Source organism: Labrus bergylta, chromosome 22 (assembly GCF_963930695.1).
Source record: "Labrus bergylta chromosome 22, fLabBer1.1, whole genome shotgun sequence".
NCBI classification, from domain to species: Eukaryota; Metazoa; Chordata; class Actinopteri; order Labriformes; family Labridae; genus Labrus; species Labrus bergylta.
In genome coordinates this window covers 21,701,974-21,722,265 of record NC_089216.1, presented here as the reverse complement: position 1 = coordinate 21,722,265, position 20,292 = coordinate 21,701,974, and the positions used below count along the sequence as shown (strand labels likewise).

General features: G+C 44.0%; 2 protein-coding genes across 5 annotated transcripts in view; one reads left to right on the top strand and one right to left on the bottom strand.

Annotated features, from left to right (window-relative positions):
- Positions 1–113: 113 nt before the first annotated feature.
- Positions 114–13,633, top strand: rab1ba (zRAB1B, member RAS oncogene family a). 3 transcript variants are annotated; one of them, XM_065950207.1, is made up of 6 exons: positions 114–337; positions 1,263–1,335; positions 1,920–2,015; positions 3,400–3,495; positions 12,107–12,317; positions 12,807–13,633. In XM_065950207.1, coding segments are annotated over exons 1-6 (672 nt in total). In that variant the 5' UTR covers positions 114–336; the 3' UTR covers positions 13,002–13,633. The 3 variants fall into 3 exon arrangements, with proteins under 3 accessions (XP_065806279.1, XP_020515910.1, XP_065806280.1); XM_020660254.3 differs by having other exon boundaries at positions 115–337; positions 12,186–12,317; XM_065950208.1 differs by lacking the exons at positions 114–337; positions 1,263–1,335; positions 1,920–2,015; positions 3,400–3,495 and adding exons at positions 4,307–5,327; positions 8,368–8,502 and having other exon boundaries at positions 12,186–12,317.
- Positions 13,634–13,923: 290 nt separating this feature from the next.
- The window catches only part of peli3 (pellino E3 ubiquitin protein ligase family member 3), a 38,433-nt gene continuing 32,064 nt past the window's right edge, over positions 13,924–20,292 (bottom strand). The window contains exons 2-7 of one of the 2 annotated variants that reach the window (XM_065950206.1): positions 18,414–18,611; positions 18,049–18,178; positions 17,822–17,923; positions 16,700–16,930; positions 15,906–16,094; positions 13,924–14,655 (exon numbers count right to left, since the gene is read on the bottom strand). In XM_065950206.1, coding sequence (XP_065806278.1) covers positions 14,056–14,655; positions 15,906–16,094; positions 16,700–16,930; positions 17,822–17,923; positions 18,049–18,178; positions 18,414–18,586 — 1,425 coding nt within the window. In that variant the 5' untranslated portion in view covers positions 18,587–18,611 and the 3' untranslated portion in view covers positions 13,924–14,055. Of the gene's footprint in view, positions 14,656–15,905; positions 16,095–16,699; positions 16,931–17,821; positions 17,924–18,048; positions 18,179–18,413; positions 18,615–20,292 lie in introns of both variants that reach the window. The other variant, XM_065950205.1, reaches the window with a different exon arrangement.

Below are 20,292 nucleotides of genomic sequence, written 5' to 3'. Positions count from 1 at the left end.
ATTTATTATTATTATTTATTTATTTTTCAATAGTGAACAACAATTCCCAGCCTGATGTAGTTCTACACTGAATCGTGACACGCCCCTTGACGTCACTTCCGCAGCTGCGCAGTGAGCAGTTGACGCTGTCTCCAACAGCGGACACAGAGGTGTGGAAGCTAATGAAAAGAATAACGGGAGAAAAACGGAAAAATGTCCGGTTTATTCCAACTTATGTGAAGAAAATAAGAAATAAAAACACCGGCACGAGCAGCGGGTGTTAACGGAGACGGTGATACGTCTTCAAAGTGCGTCATCCTGACCGGAGAACCATCGAGAGAAACATGAATCCTGAGTAGTGAGTATCATACTATTTAATGCTAATACTGGGTCAGTGATGCTAAAGCTAACAGGGAGTGGAGCGCACGAGCCCGACTCACCGTCAGCTGACTCCCCGCGCGTGCCTCAACGTGTCGGCTGTGGCACGAGACAGCAAGAGTGTGATGTTTATGACGTTAAATGTAACGTTAAAGAGTAGCGATTTTAACTGACGCCAAGGGACACTGTGAGACCGGAAACGATGTTAAACGTCTTACCATGGTTACCGTAACCTCCCCTTCCCTACCAGTGACGTGTGAACGCTAAACACACTGTACCCTCTCTCCATACCTGTGACGCGTCCTGGTCGACCAGAATAACGACAGTGCATTGAAAAAGTAAATTTTACTTGCATGAAATCAAAAAAATAAACTCGGGTTGAAGAAACGTCGTTGTATCGACCCAGAGTCCCTGGGTACGATGGTTTTTGTTTGATAATGACGACTTAAAAGATGGTTTCTATACTGATTAGAGCTCTCAAGAACTGCCCTCAATGTTGTGCTTTGCCTCTGGTCACTTCCTGTCAGCACCTGTGTGTCCAATCGGACTCAAAGCTGATCGTTTGCTCTTACTGACATTGTTCCCTTTTTTCTAGATCCTTGCTTGTGTTGTACTTACTCTCTGATGTACGTCGCTTTGGATAAAAGTGTCTGTTAAGTGAATTGTAGAATTGTTGAATATCGGCACGTATCGGAGGTAAAATGAGCCGATGCTGATATGCTAATATCGGCTGATACCTGACTAGAGATCTGACCCTCTTCAGCTTTGTGCACGTTCTGTGTTCAACTAACCAATGTTATCTTTTACCAAGTGAGAGCACTGATAGACGGGGATACAAATATATTTCATGAGTCTATCAAACAGTTATGTTCTAAACGTTCCATCTTCTGATTGTTCTCCCTCAGTGATTATCTGTTCAAGCTCCTGCTCATCGGAGACTCTGGAGTGGGAAAGTCCTGTCTGCTGCTACGCTTTGCAGTGAGTAACATGTTGAATTATGACTATATGTGAGGGTTCTACTGAGAACATTAGGGCAGGTCAATTAAAAGACAATGGGTCTTTGCACGGCCACACACTGTCCTCTAAAACAAGATGACTGTTATATATTCTGATGAGAACGTATGGTCGGTTCCTCTGACACATTCTCTCTGTAAATGTTCCTCTGACATGTTCTCTCTCTGAATGTTCCTCTGACACGTTCTCTCTGTAAAAATTCCCCTGACATGTTCTCTCTGTATATGTTCCTCTGACACGTTCTCTCTGTAAATGTTCCTCTGACACACATTCTCTCTGTAAATGTTCCCTTACACCGATCTCCCTGTAAATGTTCCTCTGACACATTCTCTCTGTAAATGTTCCCCTGACACATGTTCCCCTGACATGTTCTCTCTGTAAATGTTCCTCTGACACGTTCTCTCTGTAAATGTTCCTCTGACACGTTTTCTCTGTAAATGTTCTTCTTACACACATTCTCTCTGTAAATGTTCCTCTGACATGTTCTCTCTGTAAATGTTCTTCTGACATGTTCTCTCTGTAAATGTCCTCCCTGATGTTCCCTGCAGGACGACACTTACACAGAGAGCTACATCAGCACCATCGGAGTCGACTTCAAGATCCGCACCATTGAGCTGGACGGAAAGACCATCAAGCTTCAGATTGTGAGTACGGACCCCAACCCACACACACACACACACACACACACACACACACACACACACACGTAGCATGTGGGCTAATTTTTTTTAAATTGTAAGTCAAATTTAAATTAATTAATTAATTTAAATCCAAACACAGGTAAATTTAAATAATAATTATTGTATTTCACATAAAACATACTTCCAATATAACAAACAATAAGTTCAAACAACCAACATAAATATCCTCTTAATCAAAAAACTCTTCTTGGGTCCATCAAAAAACAAAAAAAAAATGTCAATGTCTTTCATTCCGTGTTTGAATGTCTTTTTAAATCCTACACTTGTAGCAGGGTAGAACTTGTAGGTTTTAGCTCGCCATCTCCACGGTGTAAGTTTAATACACAAAAAACCTGACCTATATAAAACAAAAAGTCATGAACAGTGATTCAATTCATTGTGCATTCATTGAAATATTCATTATCGGATCTCATTGAAAAACCCATTACTTAAACTTCACACAACATAAATATACCTTTAAATTTAGGCTATATCCAATTGGATGGAATTAATCAATCATCTATTTATATTTCTACAAACTGGGATTAACCATGGGATTACCTTTTGAAATCCTGCGGTGTAATCAATAAAAAAGAAATACATGCCAAGTTTTTCATTGACAAGGCCCCGTACACGGCCGTGGCTTAAATTAGGGGTTTTCCCAAGGGGATTCGGCATAAAAATTTCTCCCGCGATTCCCACAGGAGAAAACAACCAACGACATTTATCACTCATCTAACATTATACACAATATACAACTCACCGCTGTGTAAATCATACATTCGTTGTCCCGTCTTGGGCAACCAAACAATTCTGTCTCTGCAACATGCGATGAGATGAGGGAGGGGAAGTGACCTTGTGAACCGGATGTTTATGATAAGTGGGATGAGCTCTAATTGGTTGATAGATTTTAGCGGCGTTCAGGTGAGATTATGGAATGTTAAGGAAAATAAAATAGGGAAATAAATAAATACAAAATAAAATGAAAACCAATTAATCATAAATTATGGAGGTTCACTGAGGTCACTCCCCTCTCAAAGAAAAAATATAGAGGGCTAATATCAAATTGAACTTAATTAACCTGGGTTGCACACAAACACACACACTTTTCCCCCCTCCTGTTTATTTGTTGTTGTATGTAATTGTTACTAATGCTTCATCATTGATCACTGTTGTTATTGTTTTAAATTGTGTTGACGCTTTGGCAAGTATCGTTAATTCATGCCAATAAAGCTTCATAAATGGAAATTGAGTGTAAGCAAAGTAATACTGAAAGTGCCCTCTCCTGGATCAAACTGCTTCAGACACCCTTTTTCAAATCATTGATTTCTTACCTGTTTTCTGTCAGTGGGACACTGCTGGTCAGGAGAGGTTTCGAACCATCACCTCAAGTTATTATCGAGGAGCTCACGGCATCATCGTGGTTTATGATGTCACAGACCAGGTGAGTCTGCCATCAGTCAAACTTTCTGCTGAGAATAAGGATGAACTTAAAGGAATACAACTCAACTGATCCTTTTCTACACCTTCTCATGTGTTCATGTCCTCATGTGTTCATGTCCTGATGCTTCATGTTCTTATGTCTTGATGGTTCATATTCTAATGTCCTGATGGTTCTCATGTTCTCATGTCTTGATGGTTCATGTCCTCAGGTCCTGTTGTTCTCATGTCCTGATGGTTCATGTCCTCATGTTCTCATGTCCTGATTGTTCATGTCCTGATGTTCTCATGTTCTCATGTCCTGATGGTTCATGTTCTCATGTCCTAATGGTTCTTGTTCTCATGTCCTGATGGTTCATGTCCTCATGTCCTGATGTTCTCATGTCCCCATGTGCTCATGTCCTGATGGTTCATGTCCTCATGTCCTGTTGTCCTGATGGTTCATGTCCTGATGGTTTATGTCCTCATGTCCTAATGTTCTCATGTCCCCATGTTCTCATGTCCTGATGGTTCATGTCCTCATGTCCTGATGGTTCATGTCCTCATGTCCTGATGTTCTGATGTGCTCATGTCCTGATGTTCTGATGTGCTCATGTCCTGATGTTCTGATGTCCTCATGTCCTGATGGTTCATGTTCTCATGTCCTGGTGGTTCATGTCCTCATGTACTTATGTTCTCATTTTCTCATGTCCTGATGGTTCATGTCCTGATGTTCTCATGTCTTAATGTCCTGATGGTCTTATATCCTCATGTCCTGATGTTTCATGTCCTGATGTTCTCATGTCCTGATGGTTCATGTTCTCATGTCCTGATGTTCTCATGTTCTCATGTCCTGATGGTTCATGTTCTCATGCCCTGATGGTTCATGTCCTGATGGTTCATGTTCTCATTTCCTGATGGTTCATGTTCTCATGCCTTGATGTTTCATGTCCTGATGGTTCATGTTCTCATGTCCTGATGGTTTATGTCCTCATGTTCTGATAGTTCATGTTCTCAGAAGTGCGGATCAGGAAGATGGCGACAGGAGTGAGCGGTGTGATAGGCTCCACTCATCTCCTAACCTTAGCCTTCCTGACTTTCTTCTTTCCTCCTTTAATTTACCAACTGATCAAGCATCTCTATCAGCTAAGCAATAATTCTAAGCCTCCTCCAAAACAACCCAGCGTGTATAAACACAAAGGCGGTAAAGTTTACACGTACCTGCTCTGTGGCCTACTGTTGCTGCTTCCTCTGGTGTACACCTGTGACCATGCGGAAGACCTGATCGCAAAACTCAGCCTCAAAGCCCGAAGTTGCATCATAGATCCAATGGGATTATTATCCATCAAACCACGGATTAATTTTTCTGGTCATGGCCAAATGGCTATCGCCTCCCTTTTCCACCACGGCGGCTGACATGCAGCAGCGAGTTCGGGGCGAGCCACACAGCCACCAGACGCGGGCTGGAGAGCTGCTCAGAGTTTGTTTACTCTTCTTCTACTTGCCAGAGATGTGCACTTAAATCCAGGCCCAACTCTACAGCTGACTAGCACTTTGGATAATACACCTGCCTTTCCAGTGGAGCCTTTCTCACCCCTGGTAGCTGATCCAGCGGGGGAAATTTCGATCGTATCTATTGTGAATTCACTTCTCAAACCGCCCTCTATGAGCAACAACATAAATACACCTGCTAACACTGGCCTCGGGGGGGCTGAGGATTCGGCTCCTGACAGCCTTGCTCCGGGGATGTTCGGACGCAGGGTTCGGCTCTGAGGGGGGATGCCAGTAACTATGACGTGTGGCGCAGTGGCCAACGCGGAGCGGTCCAGCGCGCGGATCAATACAGATGGGCACGGGGTGAGTTCTAACACCTGTAAACACAGACACAGAGACAGAGACAGAGGGTGAGAGGCCACCGTGTCTGCTGATAAGACAAACTCACTTCTTGTTTACGCTGGACCAACGCTGTCACAACGCTGTCACAACGCTGTCACAAACTGCTCTGAGATCTGCTAGAGTCCATAATGGAACTCAATTGAACTGCACCGTGATAAAACAACATCAGCATCTGTGTTTTCAAACTGTGAATCATGCTAAGGTGGTCTGGGACAGTGTATGTAAACCTAAAGGTATTTTTGGTGGTCACCTTAATATTAGAAGCTTACTGCCCAAAATAGACCAAATACAGAACCTGCTTGTGGACTCAAACTTGGACTTTTTATGTCTCACTGAGAGCTGGCTTCGAAGTGACATACCATCCAACCTCGTAAACATTCCAGGATACACTTGCTTTAGGAAAGACAGATTATCGGGGAGAGGAGGGGGGGTTCTGATATACATTCAAGATAATTTTAGATGTACAGAAATACAGCTCGACTGTAATCTTGAATGCCTGGGGGTGAATATTACTCTCTCACCAAAAATGAATTTTAATGTAATTGTTTTGTATAACCCGCCTTCACATGATGCAAGTTTTTATGATGAACTGAAAAAACTGCTCATAATATCGAATATCGAATTGCTCCTCTGAATCAATTTTGCTTGGGGACTACAATATAAACTGGATGGATAAAGTTGCTGAACGAAAACTGAAAGCACTGGCTAAAAAATGTAATTATAACCAAATAATAGATAAACCTACTAGAATAACGAAGACAAGTAAAACTCTAATTGACCTTGTTTTCACAAACAAGACAGAAAGAATAACTAGAATTTACAATCTGGTCACAGGCCTATCAGATCATAATTTGACACTAGTGGTTAGGAAGCTGACTAAGAAAAGAATGGTTCATTATATAAAAAAGGACACTAAATCCATTAATCAGGCATTCCAAAACAGAAAAGGGCAGAATTTGAATGGGACTTGATGCAAATGGACTGGTCCACAGTAACAGAAACACACAACGTGGACAAATGCTGTGATAATTTTACAACAGCTATCACTGGATTAATTGACAAACACACTAAAACATGGCAGAGCAGACCAAGAAGAAACTCGCTCCCATGGTTTAGTCAAGACCTTTGGCAATTAATGAAAAGACGTGACTTTGCCCTTAAAAAATGTCTTATCTCTAAAACTAACACTGATCATTTAATTTATACTGGCTTAAGAAACAAAGTTGTAGCTGAACGCAGGGCTAAAATGAATTATTTTTCAAAGCTTATTGAAGAGTCCATAGGAAATAGCTCTGCACTGTGGAAGCACATTAACACTTTAACCAACTCCAATGCCTCAAAACATCATAGAATTAAGGGTTTAACGATAAACAACAAATTTATTTCAGACAACGCATCAGTTGAAAGTGAGTTTAATGCTTTCTTTATAGAATCAGTTTAGGAACTATCCAAAAACTTAAAATCTGTCGAGTTAAGACCAGACACACTCAGTCAGAAAACTCAAAATGGATTTTACATCAAAGAAGTAACTTTCGAAAAAGTCAGTAAGATCATGAATAACCTGAACAACTCAAAGACTAGGGATATTCATGATTTGGATGGTGAACTGATAAAATATCATAGAACTCAATTACTTAAGCCAGACTTGACATGTAATTATAGACCCATTGCCATTCTCCCAGTTGTGTCCAAGATATTAGAAAAAGTTGTAGCAGAGCAACTCATACTACATCTTGAGACAAACCACTTGCTGCATCAACAACAATTCGGGTTTAGACCCAAACATTCTACTGAGACTGCAAACTGTTACCTTATTGAGAAAATAAAATTCTTTCTGGTTAAGGGACATGTTGTGGGAGCAGTTTTCCTAGACTTGAAAAAAGCCTTCAACACTGTTAACCACAATGTGTTGCTATCCAAACTTTCTAAATTTCAATTCTCTGATCAGGCTTCGCAGTGGTTTGACTCATGATGACTCATTTTTTTGTGTCCATAAGGTTTAGTTAACTTTTAAAGGCTTAAAATCTAAAAATAAATGCACAGATGACATGCTTTCATCCTTTGTTTTGAGGACCTAGTCTAAAATGTATATTTATTATACATTTTTAGAGAATATTTGGGGTATTTAGGCCAAAATGTCAAAGTGGTGTAACCGTTGAAACTTCGTACCAAAGAATTAAACTTGATTTAAAAAGGTTCAATTTTCATATAACACCCTATGAACTAGCCTGGCATAATCTTACAATAGAACTGTTCAATAGTAAATAAAAGTAGTGGAACATCATTGTTCTTATTATTATAATTATTTTAGGGAAATCGTGTCACCCCGTCAAGTACCAAATTGTCAACATGGTGTAACCACCATTGAAGGAGCCATTTTGTTAATATATTCATTATATCATGTGACAAGAAGTGATATCACAAAGAAGAACCCCTGATGGTCCTAACTGCTGCACGCCATGTTTAGCAACTCTCTTTTAAACATGAGATAATTTGACATTTTAAGGGCGTGGTCAGGTATGTCAAATGGTATGACCTCAGAAAAACATTAACAATTTATGATAATTATAAAAATTTGTATTCACTTCGAAAATTTGATTTGAAATGTTCACACCAGGAAATGGGCTTACATAGGTCTCAATGATAATGCCTGTCAAATTTGAGTTGAAGTGGAAATGTCAAATGGTGTAACCGGTTACACTATTTGACATTTATGACAAGCCTTTCTGTTAGAGGCCACTTTTGCTGTATTTATAACTGAACTGTTTTCTTTTTACCCTTTTTATCTGTATCATGTACTTTATAAGCTAGGCTATGTTTTTATAGCTATAGCTATAGGGACTAAAACGACTTCCGGCGCCGACGCAAGTGGCCGCATATCCAGTAGCTCCGTCCCTGTCGTTTTAAATATTTTATCGGTATTTTTGCTAACCTTTCTTTTTTTAATACACTTACGGTGTAGAACATTGTATATCCTATGGATACTCTTACTTCTTTTCAGGAATATAGCAGCGGTAAACTTGGTTATTCAAGGGAGAAGCTGCTCTCACTCCGAACAATGGGACAAGCCGGCATCGTTCACCCCATACCTGAGGAGCTGAGACGGAAGTACAGAGGATGCAGAGCCAGAGCCAAGGTAAAAGCTAGGCTAAGCGGTGGAAGTACAAGCCCTGTGTTCCGTCGATAGTTATGGGGAACGTTAACTGTCTAACCAACAAGACAGATGAGCTGGCTGCCCTTGTGAGGAACGACCGGACATTTAGAGAGTGCAGTTTAATGTGCTTCTCAGAAACCTGGCTTACACAAAAGACCCCCGACGCTAACATGGATCTACCGGGCTTCACACCAGTGAGAGCGGACAGAGACACTAAACGCAGTGGCAAACGGAAAGGAGAGGGGCTTGCGCTGTTTATTAACACCAAATGGTGCCACCAGGGACATGTTACTGTGAAGGAGGCAACGTGCAGCAAGGACATTGAGCTGCTGGCGGTAGGTCTCCGACCATACTACATGCCCAGGGAGTTCTCCCACTCCATTGTTGTTTGTGTTTACATCCCTCCGCGAGCGCACGCTGAGACCACGTGTGACGTCATCCACTCTACCATCACGAGACTACAGACACAACACCCTGATGCATTCATTGCCATCTCTGGGGACTTTAACCATCAGACTCAACACTACCGGACTTTCACCAGTTTGTAAGCTGTCCTTCCATGAAGAACAGGACAATAGACCTGCTGTATGCAAATGTGAAAGAAGCTTACACTGCCATCCCTCTACCACCACTGGGGAAGTCTGATCACAACCTGGTCCTTCTTAATCCACAGTACAAGCCACAGATTCAGAGACACCCAGTAACCACATGCACCTTCAGAAAGTGGTCTCCTGAGGCAGTGGAGACACTAAGAGACTGTTTTGAGTCGACTGACTGGAGCACCCTGCAAGAGCCACACGGTGAGGACATTGAGGGGGTCACACACTGCACAACTGACTACATGAACTTCTGTATGGATGTTGTAGTTCCCACAAAACCTGTGTGCTGCTTCCTGAACAACAAGCCCTGGATTACCAGTAATGTCAAAGACATCCTTAACAGGAAGAAGAGGGCATTCAAGGAAGGAGACCAGGCAGAGCTGAAGCGCGTCCAGGGGGAACTCAAGGTCCGGCTCAGAGAGGCAAAGGAGGAGTACAGAAGGAAGGTGGAGAAGAAGCTGCAGAACAACAACACGAGAGGTCTGGGAGGGCATGAAAACCATCACAGGCTGCAAGAATAAAGGTAACAACACAGAAGATGGGGACCCTGTGAGAGCAAACCAGCTCAACCTGTTTGACTGCCAGGCCACTGCAGCTAGTGTCTGCCCCCCCAGCACCTCTCTTCGCACCCCCACCTCCCCTGACGACAACACCACCCATACTGCCACCAGGACAATGACAACACCTCCCCCTCCCTCCACACTCGGGGACTGTTCACCCCCTTTAACCCCCTCCCTTTCCACGGACAATTCAACTCCCCTCCCTCCCACCATTACCAAGGAGCAGGTGAGCAGAGAGCTGAAAAGACTCCGTCCCAGGAAGGCAGCAGGCCCGGACGGGGTGTGTCCAAGGATGCTTAAGGCTTGTTCTGCCAAACTGGGCAGCCGCTTCAGCATGTCTTCAACATGAGCTTGCGGCTTGGGAAGGTCCCTGTGCTCTGGAAGACTTCGTGCCTCACCCTGGTCCCCAAGAAAAAAAAACCCAGTGAGCCAGGCGACTTCAGGCCAATTGCACTGACATCCCACGTCATGAAGACCTTTGAGCGGCTGCTGCTCCATCTCCTCAGACCCCAGGTCAACCATGCCCAGGACCCACTGCAGTTTACTTACCAGGCGAAGGTAGGCGTGGACGATGCCATCCTCTATCTTCTACACAGGGCTGTCCAGATCATCTGGACAAAGGGAGCAGCGTGATGAGAATCATGTTCTTTGATTTCTCAAGCACCTTTAATACCATCCACCCCTCCTACTGAGAGACAAGCTGACCAAGATGAGGGTGGACTCGCACCTGGTGAGATGGATCACGGACTACCTGCAGATAGTGTCCATGTTTGATGACCAGTCCAGCCTGTCGTCCAACTGCAGCCCCAGGTACCCGTAAGTCTTGACCACCTCCACGTCGACCCCCCCAATGGAAACAGGTTGTAGATGTGGCTTGTTCCTTCGGAAGTCCACCACCATCTCCTTGGTCTTGGAGGTGTTCAGCTGCAGATGGTTTGAACTGCACCACGTCACAAAGTCCCCTACCAGGCTACTATACTCCTCCTCCTGTCCATCCCTGACACAACCAACTATCACAGTGTCATCCGAGTATTTCTGCATGTGGCAGAGCTCCGTGTTATACTGGAAGTCAGAGGTATACAGGGTGAACAAGACAGGAGAGAGCACGGTCCCCTGTGGTGCTCCGATGCTGCTGACCACAGTGTCAGATGTGCAGTCCTTCAGTCTGACGTACTGTGGTCTCTCTGTGAGGAAGGCTGGCTCTGTGGTGGGCGCAGAGCTGGACTCTCTAGTGACAGTGGCAGAGAGGACCCTGAACAGAATGCTCTCCATCATGGACAACACCCACCACCCTCTGCACAGCACCTTCACCAGGCAGAGGAGTGTGTTCAGTGGCAGACTGCTGTCACAATCCTGTTCCACAGACAGACTTAAGAACTCTTTGGTCCCCCTGGCCATACGTCTGTACAACACCTCACGGTTATGGCAGGGGAAAGCACACACTTGGACTAAATCTTCTTTTTTCCATTTCCCATCTGCACAGCTGTCCCATGAGTCAGCCTCTAGTTGGACACTTTAATGATCACCTCAATTACTTAGATAGCACCTTTAATTTAATGTTTGCACTGCCTCTTATTTAATGTCTGTTTTTGATAACTCTGCACTATCTGCTTTTTTAAACATTGCTGTACATATATAAACAACACAATTTCAGAAGGTCAACACTTTTTAATTTTTTTATATTCAGGTCTAATTACAGATTTTTTTCCTCAACTGTTTATAGGTTCTTGCTTTAAATTACGCATTTTTTTATCCCTGCACAGGTTATGTACATTTCTTATTTTTAATTGCACAGTTTAAGTTTGTTTCATTTAGGGGTATTCTTTAAATCGGGTTAATATATATATGTATGGGAGGGGGGCGTCAGTTTTGCGGCTTAATTTGTAACAAATGTTTCATGTCATGTACGTCTTGTAACCTGCTACTAGATGCTTTGAATTTCCCTCGGGATCAATAAAGTATCTATCTATCTATCTATCTATCTATCTATCTATCTATCTATCTATCTTTATCTCTGTTGTCTCTAAAAAGCCTCCCGTGGAGAGGTGTTGCAAATTAGTATTTTGCTATAAACACTAAGAGCAGTGCATCTGGAACTTGTGCATGGTTAAATGTTACAGCACCAATGTTACTGTATGTCCATGTTAAGTAAACAAACAAATAATAAGTGTCCTGATGGTTCATGTCCTGATGTTCTCATGTCCTGATGTTCTCATGTCCTGATGTCCTCATGTTCTCTTGTCCTGATGTTCCCATGTCCTGATGGTTCATGTCCTCATATTCTCATGTCCTGATGGTTCATGTTCTCATGTCCTGATGTTCCCATGTCCTGATGGTTCATGTTCTCATGTCCTGATGTTCTCATGTTCTCTTGTCCTGATGTTCTCATGTTCTCTTGTCCTGATGTTCTCATGTTCTCTTGTCCAGATGTTGTGATGTCCTCATGTTCTCTTGTCCTGATGTTCTCATGTCCTGGTGGTTCATGTTCTCATGTTCTCATGTGCAGGAGTCCTATAATAATGTGAAGCAGTGGCTGCAGGAGATCGATCGTTACGCCAGTGAGAATGTCAACAAACTGCTGGTGGGAAACAAGTGTGACCTCACGACCAAAAAGGTGGTCGACTACACCATGGCTAAAGTAATGATCTGTTATAATTCATCTTCTTTGTTATTGAGGAATGTAATTCAGTACATTTTAAAACAGTAGATTTTGATAATGTTAGGGTAGGGAACGTTTTAAACTGAGTGTAGACTTCATTATTAAACGTGCTGCTTGATGAAGAGGCTACTTTCAAATAGTGTGTGTGTGTGTGTGTGTGTGTGTGTGTGTGTGTGTGTGTGTGTGTGTGTGTGTGTGTGTGTGTGTGTGTGTGTGTGTGTGTGTGTGTGTGTGTGTGTGTGTGTGTGTGTGTGTGTGTGTGTGTGTGTGTGTGTGTGTGTGTGTGTGTGTGTGTGTGTGTGTGTGTGTGTGTGTGTGTGTGTGTGTGTGTGTGTGTAGTCCTAATATAAACATAAATAATATGTGAATGTTTAGGAAATATCACATATCTGATTGGATGATTTATATTGACCTGCTTTCACTTGTACAATTAATAACATTTGAATATGATGCCCTGGTCGTGTGCAGGAGTTTGCAGACTCTCTGTCCATCCCGTTCTTGGAGACGAGCGCTAAAAATGCCACGAATGTGGAGCAGGCGTTCATGACGATGGCGGCAGAGATCAAGAAGAGGATGGGCCCTGGGGCCACAGCGGGGGGGGACAAACCCAAACTGAAAATAGAGAGCACCCCTGTCAGGCAGTCAGGGGGGGGCTGCTGTTAGAGGACCTGTCTTAACAGTTATTTCTCACCCCCTCATCCCCCATCAGATCTCATCCCCATCACTCATCAGCCCTCAACCCCATTACCCATCAGCACTCCCCCCCCCCCCCCCACACACACACACACACACACACACACACACACACACACAATCTGAATGTTTTACAGTTTAAGAACTGGAATTTTGTATGTTTAAATGTTGATATTTTGGTTGATTTTAAAGTTTTTTTAAAGATAATTTACTGTCTCATCCGAGGAGGGTTTGGGGGAGGCCTGACGGGGGATGGCACTGCCATGTGCCCCTTGCTCTGTCAGCCGGGGGGGGGGGGGGGGGACTGACAGAGCAAGGGGCTTGGATCGGGTTCTTTTTCTGCTGGAAAACCACATTTGACTTTGGCCTTTAAGTTTTATTTTTGGTTGGGGGGTTGTCTTTTGTTGTTGTTGGCTTTTTTTCTGGGGTGGGTTGGGGCGGGTTGGGGCGGGTTGGGGGGGGGGTTCATGTCATTTGCACACTTGATGTTTTTAAAAATGCAGACTTTCAGGTGAGATCACCTTTCTCTCACTTTGATCATGTTGTTTTTCTGTACATATTATAAATATCTCTATAATAAAACGATGAAAAGATCAACGTCAGCTTGACTCCATTTCTATGAACTTTATCAAGATGACAGTCTTTATTTTCAACAGACCAAAACAAGAAGAGGTCAAATCTAAACACAAACGTTCTCTCAATCTTTCTGTTTAGGGTTAGGGTCAAATAACTTCTGATGAAATGTGGTGTTTTTTGATGGTGATTTAATTAAATCTGATTCCATGTTCTTTAAACAATTATCTGTTTGGATCTAAGATATTTAGTTCAACCTAGAAAGGTTTTTTTGTTTCACTTTGAGAACAAACAAGAACAAAGAAAAATGACAAATGTGTTTCCATGACAACACAATTTATTTACACATATCCTTGTACAGACTCGTTCAGCTCGTCATGTCTGCCATTTTTTTCCTCTTTTTGAAGTCTTTAAGTCCAGATAATAGAGACCATCCTTGGGGGGGCCCCCTTCAGTCAACTGGCCCCTGGAAGATGAGTTTGATATGGCCCTGCTCGCCTGTCAGCCATGTGCCGCAGAAGGGGCAGGCGGCATGAAAGGCATGGGTGCCATGGGGTAACGGGATCTGGCTCCACCCCCCCACAGTCTTCTCAGAGCAGACATGGCCACATGGGCAGAATGCATGGGTTGGGGGCCCAGCATCCAGGTACAGTCCCCCCTCACAGCCGAGCCACAATGGCACGTAGGGGCCGACGCGGCGGCACATAGGGCACTCCCTCTCTCCTGTGCTGGGGGGGGCGGTGCCCCCAGGTCCGGCTGGGACCTTCTCCTTCCTAAAGCCCCAGTTGTGGTATCCATGCACGTGGCCGCAGTTCACATAGACCCAAGGCTGCTTCTTGTCCACGATCTCCCGCTGGGCGAGGCTCGGAAAGGCCAGCGTGTTGAAGCCCACTGGACACTGTGGCCGTGCTGCATTCAATTCCTGCCGCAGAGACTCCAGCTGCTTGAGGGTGGGGGTGTGGCGGAGCCCAGCGGGGGTCCGCCACAACAACGTGGCCCCGCAGAGGTCGATCAGAGAGCCATCCTGAAGGGTGTTTGACTCGTTCTCCACCTGGAGGTTATTAAAATCACATAATCACAAAATAGCAAAGTTTTAACATACAAACCACTCAGCTGATCACATCTATTCATCCTTCTTGATGTATGCGGGGGGGGGGGGGGGGGATCTGCTTTGTGCTGATTCACTCAGTAAGAAACATATACATGACCACCAGAGGGCACTGTGCTCCACATCATCACACAGTCATCACCATCATTGACTGACGGATTGATTGCTTTGTCTCCATGGTAACATTGAGGATTATTAGCTGTGAATCATTTCACGGAATGAAGATAATGAAATTAACTCATTGGTCAGAGCTTCAGTCGACTTTCAGTCTCACAGTCACAGCACATGGATCATTCCATTCCAGCTCTATAGCGGTGTTTAATATCTAACTTTACATAGATTTGTCTATTTTAAATAATTCACAGCTCAGTGCCTGTCTTGGTATAAATATCACCTTATTAATACTTTTAAAGCAGTTCTGAAAACCACTCATCCTTTAAGTCAACCTCAGGGCTGCTGTGGTGGTTTGACAGATGTGTAGATTTTAGCTGCTGTGGTGGTCTGACAGATGTGTAGATTGTAGCTGCTGTGGTGGTCTGACAGATGTGTAGATTGTGTTTGCAGTGGTGGTCTGACAGATGTGTAGATTGTATTCGCTGTGGTGGTCTGACTGCTGTGGTGGTCTGACATGTTTAGATTGTGGCTGCTGTGGTGGTCTGACAGATGTGTAGATTGTGGTTCCTGTGGTAGTCTGACAGATGTGTAGATTGTAGCTGCTGTGGTGTTCTGACAGATGTGTAGATTGTAGCTGGTCTGACAGATGTGTAGATTGTAGCTGCTGTGGTGGTCTGACAGATGTGTAGATGGTAGCTGCTGTGGTGGTCTGACAGATGTGTAGATTGTGGCTGCTGTGGTGGTCTGACAGATGTGTAGATTGTGGCTGCTGTGGTGGTCTGACAGATGTGTAGATTGTGGCTGCTGTGGTGGTCTGACAGTTGTGTAGATTGTGGTTCCTGTGGTGGTCTGACAGATGTGTAGATTGTAGCTGCTGTGGTGGTCTGACAGGTGTGTAGATTGTAGCTGCTGTGCTGGTCTGACAGATGTGTAGATTGTAGCTACTGGTGGTCTGACTAGCACACACTGGGCCGTCGATGTGTGTGTCTGCTGTATCAGACATGTGTGATATGGTTATGAGGTCACATTAATGCAGACGTAATGAGTTAGAAAGAGGGTGGATCAAGTTCTCTCCTCACCAGTTTTCCTCTTTGCTGGGCCGAGCGAGTCTCTCTCAGAGCAAACACGTTTCCACACACGGAGATTTCCCTCCAAACTCCTGGCGCCGGCTCGCACACAAACTCTCCCGCCGGATGCATTACCAGCACACCATTTGTGGTCAGACCGTCCATCAGTCCATCCGACGTCCGCCACTTAGCTGCACGCTCCTAAACAGGACACACGTACACACACAAACACAAACAGACACACACACACACATTTATAAGCACACACAAATACAAACAGACACACACACATTTATAAGCACACACAAACACAAACAGACACAACGTAGAGGTCAGATGATGATGGAGGATGACAAACAGCTGAGTCTGCGTTTTTACATTTCTATTTCTATCTCAGAGTGAAACTCGGGAGTGTTGTCATCGCTGATCATCTCTCAGCCAATGAAATCGCATGTTTCCATCCTTTTTGTGATGTAATAAATTACATATTTAAAAACAGCCATTTAGCATTTCTGCTTAAAAATAAAGAATAATTGATAAATGATAAATTAACTTAAGGATCATACCCCTTGGGGCTTATTGCCTTCATGTGATAGGACAGTGGGAAAATCAGAGGGGGAGAGAGAGAGGAGAATGACATGCAGGAAAGGATCCACAGGCCGGACTGGAACCCAGGCAGCTCCCTTGGAGGACTCAAAAAACAATCTGAAAGCATGATATGCTGCAAGTTTGTTACTTAAAGGTCTGAACAAAAATAAATATATAATAATAATAATGTAACCACCCCCCTTATAAAACACACTCACCCCAAGGAAGATGTTCTTGGAGGAGTCGAAGCCAGCGGCGTAGATCCGGGCGGTGTAGGGGGCGCTGCGCTCACACATGATGCGACAGGCGTAACGAGAGATGGTGCTCTGAGCCGACTGACCTCCACCGCCTCCTTCACCTGCTGCCCCCCCACCCTGACCACCACTGCTGCTGCTGCCTGCCGTATCCGTGACAACAAAGTCAATCATGCTCTCTGTGGAGCGACCGATCTGATGGGGAGGAAGACAGTTTTTGAAAGATGTTTTTCTTTCAAGATTTATTTTTGGGATTCTTGCTTTTATTGTGTGTTTTAAAATGTGTGTTGACAATCTCAAATAGTCTGTATGTTAGACAGGAAGTGTTTTCAAAGTGGGCGAGTCGACCTCTGAGCTCACAAAGGGAAGAAGAAGAATCACCGCTGTGATCTGCTGCAGGAAGAGGGAAAACAGAGTAGACGTCTCTGACTCATCTTCATTTCCTCACTCTCATCCTTTCTTACTTCTTCACTAGGGTTAGGGTTAACCCTTTCCTCCTCACTCTTTCTGCTGACGCAGCGTTCTGATAAATCTGCTCTCGGGTCAGATCTGTTTCTGGTTCTATGTTTCAATATTTCTCTCGTTCTCTGACTCTAATGACCAACTGGTTCTGTCACTATTAGAATAAAAGACTCCTTACAGAAACCATTTAAAAAATATCAGAAGTTTTCTCTTAGTTATTTATTTTCTGCAGAGAAAATTAAGATTCACATCATAGACCTTTATTATTTGAGACTGAAACTTTCAATTCTTCTGACCAACCATCCACCTCTGGTTGTTCAGACAACCCCCAGTCTGACATACCAGTCTGACCCCTGGACTAACCACCACCAGTCTGACATACAACCAACAGGTTGTCTCCAGACAGGCATGCCTGTGTGTGTCTGTGTGTGTGTGTGTTTATGTCTCTGTGTGTGTGTGTGTGTGTGTGTGTGTGTGTGTGTGTGTGTTGACACTGACCTGGAACATGTCTGTGTTGGTGTTGTGTGTGTGTGTGCGTGACTATGTCTGTGTGTGCGCGCGTGTGTGTGTGTGTGTGTGTGTGTGTGTGTGTGTGTGTGTGTGTGTGTGTGTGTAGACACTGACCTGGAACATGTCTGTGTTGGTGTCGTGTGTGTACTCCACGATGACAGAGTGACTTCGTGACAGAGTGTACGAGATGCTGTGCTGACTTTTGTTGCTGAGTGCCTGAAAACAGAAACATGGATTCATTTTTAAACCTTAATTTATAGCTGAGAGGGGGTATGCTTATATTTACTGTGAACTGATTGTTTAGTTGTCCCTTAGTGTGGCCGATGGGTGCGGTAACTCACCTTGGACACCAGGGGGGTGGACACATTGTGGATGACGTCAGGTTTGACTCCGTTTGCTTTCGGTCGTTTATAGAGAGCCAGGCGACTTCTCCTGCGACCTTTGTCCCCGTTAGCCAGAGAGCCATTGTGTCTGCAAAACATTCAAATATGCATAATAATAATTCAAAAAAACAATTCAAATCAAATCTGTGTCATTCCCCACTCTCTCTCTCTCCCTCCCGACTCTATCCACTGTCCTCTCTCTACAATAAAGGCACATCAGGTGAGAGATTCCTGGACTGAACTGCAGGTAGACTTTAGATCTGTCCGACCTGTTACGCTGTAGTGGTGAAAGAGTATCAATAATAAGTCGTCTCCTTCCTCACCCTAAAACGATGAGCTCTCCGTACTTGACGGGCTCCTTGTCGTCGAGGAAGACTCCGTCTTGGGGCTGAGAGCTGGAGCCCAGGGGGGGTGAGGGCTGGCTCTTATTGCAGGACGGCCTCAGCTCCAGAGATGGGGGGGGACACAGCGCCTCTGAGCTGCCCTCCAAAACCATGCCCACCTGCCTCAGCTGGGGCTCACTGCTGGGGAGGGGGGGACAATGGGTGAGTTACAGATGAAAAAAAAACAGTAATACACAACAGAGTAGCTACCACGTGTTCACGTCAACCCTCACGGCAGGAGTTAAAGCTTGGAGTGACACACACAGCCGGGCACTTGACCAATAAGCCGATCGAAATGCTGGCATTTGAAAAACTCAAAGAAACATTACATTATAACAGAAGTAGTATACATGTAATGTAGGAGACATACAAAGGGTATCAAACAGACACACATGATGTCTCTAACACCTTCATTGTTTGTCTCAGTTCATGGTATGGTTTCATTTGAAAATTAAATGACTTTTTTATATATATATTTGTACAATAATGGGTTAAATATAACATTTTAGATCATTTACATTTTGTAATTGTGTTTTTGGAAGGCATCACGTGAGCCCCCTCTCTTTCTATCATGATCCCCACTTTGGTTACTGACTCAAGTAAATCTTGCCATTAAAAAAATAAATATGTACAGATTCACCAACATACGTCCCATTGCTAAAGCTACATCATAAACCTCAGAAAGGGTAAAGTAACCTGGTGATTGTCTGTTTTGATCACATGATCTTATACTTCAAGCCTGATCTAGTTCTCACGAGAAGACACACAGAGTGATATGGTGCCATTGTTTGATCTGAGACTGACCTAAGACTGACCTAACACTGTGCTAAGACTGAGCTAACATTGTGCTAAGACTGACCTAACACTGTGCTAAGACTGTGCTAAGACTGAGCTAAGACTGACCTAACACTGTGCTAGGACTGAGCTGACACTGTGCTAAGACTGAGCTAACACTGTACTAAGACTGAGCTAAGACAGAGCTAAGACTGAGCTAAGACTGAGCTAACACTGAGCTAACACTGTGCTAAGACTGACCTAACACTGAGCAAAGACTGACCTAAAACTGACCTAACACTGTGCTAATACTGAGCTAACATTGTGCTAAGACTGACCTAACACTGTGCTAAGACTGTGCTAAAACTGAGCTAAGACTGACCTAACACTGTGCAAAGACTGAACTGACACTGTGCTAAGACTGACCTAAGACTGACCAAACACTGTGATAAGACTGAGCTGACACTGTGCTAAGACTGAGCTGACACTGTACTAAGACTGAGCTAAGACAGAGCTAAGACTGAGCTAAGACTGAGCTAACACTGAGCTAAGACTGTGCTAAGACTGACCTAACACTGAGCAAAGACTGACCTAAAACTGACCTAACAGTGTGCTAAGACTGACCTAACACTGTGCTAAGACTGAACTAACACTGTGCTAAGACTGTGCTGAGGCTGAGCTAAGACTGACCTAACACTGTGCTAAGACTGACCTAACACTGTGCTAAGACTGAGCTGACACTGTGCTAAGACTGACCTAAGACTGAGCTGACACTGTGCTAAGAGTGAGCTGACACTGTGCAAAGACTGAGCTAAGACTGAGTTAACACTGTGTTAAGACTGACCTATCTCTGTGCTAAGACTGTGCTTAGACTGAGCTAAGACTGACCTAACACTCTGCTAAGACTGAGCTAAGACTGAGCTAAGACTGTGCTAAGACTGACCTAACACTGTGCTTAGACTGTGCTAAGACTGAGCTAAGACTGACCTAACACTGTACTAAGACTGAGCTAAGACTGACCTAACACTGTGCTTAGACTGAGCTA

What these genes read in the sequence shown, in the direction of transcription:
- rab1ba (XM_065950207.1), top strand. An exon ending in GTCTGCTGCTACGCTTTGCA is followed by an intron (nt 1,336 to 1,919) that starts GTGAGTAACATG and finishes TGTTCCCTGCAG; the next exon opens with GACGACACTTACACAGAGAG. An exon ending in AGACCATCAAGCTTCAGATT is followed by an intron (nt 2,016 to 3,399) that starts GTGAGTACGGAC and finishes GTTTTCTGTCAG; the next exon opens with TGGGACACTGCTGGTCAGGA.